The sequence below is a fragment of the Procambarus clarkii genome, chromosome 55, assembly GCF_040958095.1.
Source record: "Procambarus clarkii isolate CNS0578487 chromosome 55, FALCON_Pclarkii_2.0, whole genome shotgun sequence".
NCBI classification, from domain to species: Eukaryota; Metazoa; Arthropoda; class Malacostraca; order Decapoda; family Cambaridae; genus Procambarus; species Procambarus clarkii.
In genome coordinates this window covers 11,694,708-11,701,747 of record NC_091204.1, presented here as the reverse complement: position 1 = coordinate 11,701,747, position 7,040 = coordinate 11,694,708, and the positions used below count along the sequence as shown (strand labels likewise).

General features: G+C 46.8%; 1 protein-coding gene across 1 annotated transcript; it reads right to left on the bottom strand.

Annotated features, from left to right (window-relative positions):
* Positions 1–6,129: 6,129 nt before the first annotated feature.
* On the bottom strand, positions 6,130–6,816 carry LOC138352886 (uncharacterized). The gene has a single exon (XM_069305440.1). It carries the CDS (start codon positions 6,814–6,816, stop codon positions 6,130–6,132), a length of 687 nt encoding a protein of 228 aa, XP_069161541.1.
* Between the last annotated feature and the right edge of the window lie 224 nt (positions 6,817–7,040).

Genomic DNA, 7,040 nt, shown 5'->3' with positions numbered 1-7,040 from the left:
GGCAAGTTCCATTCCTTGTCTTGTATGTAATGATCATGAATGGATGGTGGCAGCATTTCGACTTCTACTATCTACTCTTCTACTTCTACCTATCTACACCTCTCCCTCCACCCTTCTCTAAACTCTCACTTTCAACTAATGACCCTCCTCGCTCCTCCCACCTCCCTACCTCTTACCCCAAACCCTCACCAATTACTTCACTATTCATTTCTTTCCTTTCGTTTTCTCTTATACGTTTGTGGCAATGATTCTGTATTCTAGAGTTCTCTCTAGAGTTTCGGGTAACTGATCCAGTTACGGCGCCTTGTAGTCTTAGCACCTAGGTAGTCAAATACCTAGGTTACAAGGTGTTGAACGAGAGAGGTTGCCTTAGGAACTCCGGAGGTGCTCTAGAATAGTTAGCTAACTGGGGACGGGATAACGGACTAGAGAGAGCTGTTTCCCCCGGCCTCGTTAGTTAACTGGGGGGTGGAATAATGGACAAGATAGAGCTATTTCCCCCACCCCCCGTTACAATGGTGGCAGCGGTGGGATCCGAACCCACGCCTCCGAAGAGACTGGTGACTCTTAAGCTACAGAAGGAATAGAAAAACTGACTTCAGAAGCGTATCAAGTCTGTCTGAAACATGTTCCTTTGAGGAAAGCCAGAAAGAGATCTAACGTAGAAAGAGAACGCAGACGACACTATAAACGCAGGAAAAAAATAACGGAACTGCTTATGCAGACACGAATTTCCCGTCAAAGAAGGAATAATTTAAATAGGGAGATTGAAGAAATCGAGCGGAAATTGAAACACTCATATGAAACTGAAGAAAGGCAGTTAGAACAGAAAGCAATTCAGGAAATAAAGACAAATCCAAAATATTTCTTCTCATATGCGAAATCAAAAGCAAAAACCACTGCCAGTATTGGACCTATTCGTACAAGTGAAGGTTCATACACGGAGGATGACAAAGAAATTAGTGAAATCCTAAAAAAGCAGTATGAGGACATGTTTAGCACTCCAATAAACAACATGAAGGTGGAAGATCCAGACAATTTCTTTATGCGGGATATTCAAACCCCTGTAAATATAACTGATATAAACACGAGCGCACTAAATTTTGAAAAAGAAATTGAAAACATGCCAATGCACTCGGCCCCAGGTCCAGACTCATGGAATTCAATATTTATAAAGAAATGCAAAGTGCCGGTAGCACAGGCACTCAGTATAGTGTGGAAGAAGAGCTTGGACACGGGGGAGATACCAGATGCACTTAAAGTAGCTGACATAGCCCCTCTACACAAGGGAGGGAGCAAAGCATTGGCAAAAAATTATAGACCAGTTGCACTAACATCGCACATCATAAAAGTATTTGAGAGAGTGATTAGGAGTCAGGTCACCAATTTCATGGAGACCAATGACCTTCACAACCCAGGCCAACATGGATTTCGAGCGGGAAGATCGTGCCTCTCACAGCTACTTGAGCACTACGACAAAGTCACTGAGGCATTAGAAGAGAAACAGAATGCTGATGTGATATACACGGACTTCGCAAAGGCTTTCGATAAATGTGACCATAGCGTGATAGCACACAAAATGAAGTCAATGGGAATAACCGGTAAAGTAGGACGCTGGATACTCAGTTTTCTGTCAAACAGGACTCAGCGAGTAACTGTCAACCATATAAAATCTAGTCCAAGTGCAGTGAAAAGCTCTGTACCTCAGGGTACAGTCCTTGCACCGCTGCTTTTCCTTATTCTCATATCAGATATAGACAAAAATACAAGTCACAGCTTCGTATCATCCTTTGCAGATGACACAAAAATCAGTATGAAAATTACCTCGGCTGAGGACATTGAAAAACTTCAAGCTGATATTAATAAAGTTTTCGACTGGGCATCAGAAAATAACATGATGTTTAACAGTGATAAATTCCAGGTACTCAGGTACGGTAAAAATGAGGACCTTAAACATAATACAGAGTACAAAACACAATCAAATGTACCCATAGTAGGAAAACAGCATGTAAAGGATTTGGGAATAATAATGTCTGACGACCTAACGTTTAAGGAGCATAACCAAGCAAATATTGCGTCAGCCAGAAAAATGATCGGATGGATTACGAGAACTTTCAAATCCAGGGATCCCATCACAATGGTTGTACTCTTCAAGTCACTTGTGTTGTCCCGTCTTGAGTACTGCTCAGTACTCACTTCCCCCTTCAGAGCAGGAGAGATTGCTGAAATAGAGGGAATACAGAGAACATATACGGCACGCATAGACGCAATAAAGCACCTAAATTATTGGGATCGTCTCAAAGCTCTCCAAATGTACTCACTAGAAAGAAGACGAGAGAGATATCAAATAATATACACCTGGAAGATACTGGAGGGCCAAGTACCAAATCTACACAGTAAAATAACAACGTACTGGAGTGAACGACATGGAAGAAACTGTAGAATAGAACCAATGAAGAGCAGAGGTGCCATAGGCACAATCAGAGAACACTGTATAAACATCAGAGGTCCGCGGTTGTTCAACGTCCTTCCAGCAAGCATAAGAAATATTGCCGGAACAACCGTGGACATTTTCAAGAGGAAATTAGATTTGTTCCTCCAAGGAGTGCCGGACCAACCGGGCTGTGGTGGGTATGAGGGCCTGCGGGCCGCTCCAAGCAACAGCCTGGTGGACCAAACTCTCACAAGTCGAGCCTGGCCTCGGGCCGGGCTTGGGGAGTAGAAGAACTCCCAGAACCCCATCAACCAGGTATCAACCAGGTATCAACCAGGATGGGTATAGGGGCCACTACCACCCACAGGATGGGTATAGGGGCCACTACCACCCACTACCTAGTCCCCGTCTAGGTCCTGAGCATTACGACCTAGAGAACGCCTCATCCATCGCGCCCTCTGACGTCGACATCGTCTACCACTATAAGGGGTACAGAGACGGCAATGTCCGCAAGTACAAGACCAACCCCCATGCCCGGGTACCACAAGCTCAATCATCGACACTCGCCTCATAATTTCCCCAATACAGGGAATACAGGGAGCTGGTCGGCCGAGCGGACAGCACGCTGGACTTGTGATCCTGTGGTCCTGGGTTCGATCCCAGGCGCCGGCAAGAAACAATGGGCAGAGTTTCTTTCACCCTATGCCCCTGTTACCTAGCAGTAAAATAGGTACCTGGGTGTTAGTCAGCTGTCACGGGCTGCTTCCTGGGGGTGGAGGCCTGGTCGAGGACCGGGCCGCGGGGACACTAAAAAGCCCCGAAATCATCTCAAGATAACCAAGATCAAGATAATCACATTGCAGGACATCAGCGGTAAGCCTCTGCAGACAGCACTTCTTGCCACTTCACAAGGGCCAGGTGTGTTGGATATTTCCAACATCGAATACAGCATTGTTGTATTCTCATTACTTATTACTAACCATACTTAATATTGTATTAAGTAAAATTAACAACTCGTAGAATTCTCCTGTACTAATAATTCATCTGTACATTAGGCTAGAATTCTCACGTCACCTGACGCCAGTATTGCGTCAGATTTCTTTACAGTAAAACACATTATATTCAATTTGTGTGAGAATTAAATACGATTCTCCATAATCAAAGCATTCTGTATGACAACTGATTGCAGACGAATTGTTCTCTAACTAAAAGCCGAATAGAGCGTTAGAATCATAGCGTCTACCTCGCGTTAGAGTTAACGTCATCAATGAATGCCATGGGGAGACATTAATTCCTCTCCCTTATATATTTACTATTCTTAAATAGTTAAATAATAATATTTCGTTCCTCTAAATAATAAACCCGTCCAGTCTTTAGAGTTTCAAGCGCGAATGCGAGAAATATTAATGTTCAAGACAATAATTTGTGTTATGAACGTCGACTCGGCGTGGGTTGGAGGGACGCCATCCCCCGCAGTCGGGACGCGGACACGTGCAGAGCCGAAAGGAGGCAAAGCTGCGCTTACCGTACTCACAAAAGACGCCATTGTCCAGCAAATAGGACAAGTGTGTCCATCCACAGATGAAAGCCGCCACTGTGAGGCGTGAACGACCTTGCAGATAATATCTTCAACTAGTGCTGGTGTTAAATAAGGGACCCCTAGACTTGGTTCCTGACGACATGTGATCAGCCAGCTTGAAACGCATCACTATCCAGGATAGGTTCACCGGAGCCTGGGATGCGAAATTACGGCAATCTTAATACTTATACAGTGCCTACAGCTAAGTACCTTTTATTTGATGCATCATTTATGGGTTTAATAATAGCGGGGTGATTGTTCGTCACGCGGCGAGATAACACCTAATAACAGGTGATTAGAATTCCATCTGTAGATATCAATAATCTTGAATATGAATTGAGTAGTTAAATCAATTGCTACTGGTAGTTATTTATCTTGCAGCTCGAGAGACGAATTCCTCATGCTGTCTTCTCCATGTTAACCGTGCCATTCGTCAGTGTACCAGACTTGGAGATTAAGAGGACGTCCATGGTTATCTAAAGGAACCTACTACCAGCTAAGGCTTATTTCTTTTTATCCATATTCTTGCAATTTGATACATTCAGAATGTTTAATCATAATGTGTGATTTACTGTAACTCATTACTATGCTCATATTCATGTTCTTCTTTATGTGAATGATATTATATTCAGCATTATTTATAGGATTAGATTATTATTAATTGAATTAGTGAACGAACCACACTGATTCCTGGACGTACTGACCTCCAGTAATAACCCCCCAATGTAGGTGTTTGAGGTTTGTTTCTTTAATAATACAGCCCATTAATTATTCTTATGATCATGCTTTCTAGTCATATCCATAGTCACTGGTTTTCTCTAGAATTTTATCTAATGATCTGAAATTCTCAGTTTCCCTCTTTACTTTAAAAGCGGGTGGTCCTTCGTAATTTAATTTACTATTTTAATTATTAATTAATCAGAATCAAGCCCAAATACCCCACAAGGTGTAAAAGATGTCATGTCCACCAGTGAAAGATCTCTAAATTCACCTGTTTCACACTTGTCCCAGTCGTCTGGGTCAATGATTTTCAAGAGGAAACTAGATTTATTCCTCCAAGGAGTGCCGGACCAACCGGGCTGTGGTGGGTATGTGGGCCTGCGGGCCGCTCCAAGCAACAGCCTGGTGGACCAAACTCTCACAAGTCAAGCCTGGCCTCGGGCCGGGCTTGGGCAGTAGAAGAACTCCCAGAACCCCATCAACCAGGTATATGTGGGCCTGCGGGCCGCTCCAAGCAACAGCCTGGTGGACCAAACTCTCACAAGTCAAGCCTGGCCTCGGGCCGGGCTTGGGCAGTAGAAGAACTCCCAGAACCCCATCAACCAGGTATATGTGGGCCTGCGGGCCGCTCCAAGCAACAGCCTGGTGGACCAAACTCTCACAAGTCAAGCCTGGCCTCGGGCCGGGCTTGGGCAGTAGAAGAACTCCCAGAACCCCATCAACCAGGTATATGTGGGCCTGCGAGCCGCTCCAAGCAACAGCCTGGTGGACCAAACTCTCACAAGTCAAGCCTGGCCTCGGGCCGGGCTTGGGCAGTAGAAGAACTCCCAGAACCCCATCAACCAGGTATCAACCAGGTAATGCACGCATCTTCACAGTCAACAAAGAAAAAGAAACATGACAGCAGTCTGGGCCTGACACCTGAAGAGATTGAGCGCCTCAACACGAGGCCAAGAAACTCATCTCTGGTATCAACGCTGGATGCTGTGTCTTCTTCCAGCGAAGACAATCAGCGTAAAGACAAACTGGCAGAGCTATCTTGAGGTTATCTTGAGATGATTTCGGGGCTTTAGTGTCCCCGCGGCCCGGTCCTCGACCAGGCCTCCACCCCCAGGAAGCAGCCCGTGACAGCTGACTAACACCCAGGTACCTATTTTACTGCTAGGTAACAGGGGCATAGGGTGAAAGAAGCACTGCCCATTGTTTCTCGCCGGCGCCTGGGATCGAACCCAGGACCACAGGATCACAAGTCCAGTGTGCTGTCCGCTCGGCCGACCGGCGTGTTCAAGGACATAGCCGAACTACCGGACAACACCCCCAAGCCCAACGAGGAGTACGTATAACGGTAGCTAGGGCGTAGCGAGGACAATACTTAGCAGCCGCCAAAGCCTATAATTTATAAGCATAGAAGAAGCAGCCCAACGCCCGTTGCCGAGGGCGACTGTGTTCGGACAGTTGCCGAGGGCGACTGTGTTCGGACAGTTGCCGAGGGCGACTGTGTTCGGACAGTTGCCGAGGGCGACTGTGTTCGGACAGTTGGCGAGGGCGACTGTGTTCGGACAGTTGCCGAGGGCGACTGTGTTCGGACAGTTGCCGAGGGCGACTGTGTTCGGACAGTTGCCGAGGGCGACTGTGTTCGGACAGTTGCCGAGGGCGACTGTGTTCGGACAGTTGCCGAGGGCGACTGTGTTCGGACAGTTGCCGAGGGCGACTGTGTTCGGACAGTTGCCGAGGGCGACTGTGTTCGGACAGTTGCCGAGGGCGACTGTGTTCGGACAGTTGCCGAGGGCGACTGTGTTCGGACAGTTGCCGAGGGCGACTGTGTTCGGACAGTTGGCGAGGGCGACTGTGTTCGGACAGTTGGCGAGGGCGACTGTGTTCGGACAGTTGCCGAGGGCGACTGTGTTCGGACAGTTGCCGAGGGCGACTGTGTTCGGACAGTTGCCGAGGGCGACTGTGTTCGGACAGTTGGCGAGGGCGACTGTGTTCGGACAGTTGGCGAGGGCGACTGTGTTCGGACAGTTGGCGAGGGCGACTGTGTTCGGACAGTTGCCGAGGACGTTGTGTAATATAATGAATACATTTCTACCCCCCCAGGGCCCCCTTTCCCCCCGCCATTTGTGAGAGAAACACTGACGGCAGTTGGCAGGCCTGACGGTGAAGTGATTGCATCTCTATTACAAAGCTTGAAAAACAATTGCAGCTTGAAAACAATTTTGTGCAACTAGAATAGCCAATGGTAGCATCATAACATACTCATTTTCATATCTTTTCAAGTTCAAGTATGTTTATTGAGATAAGCAATAA

What these genes read in the sequence shown, in the direction of transcription:
- LOC138352886 (XM_069305440.1), bottom strand. Translation starts at nt 6,816, where the DNA reads ATGTATTCATTATATTACACAACGTCCTCGGCAACTGTCCGAACACAG.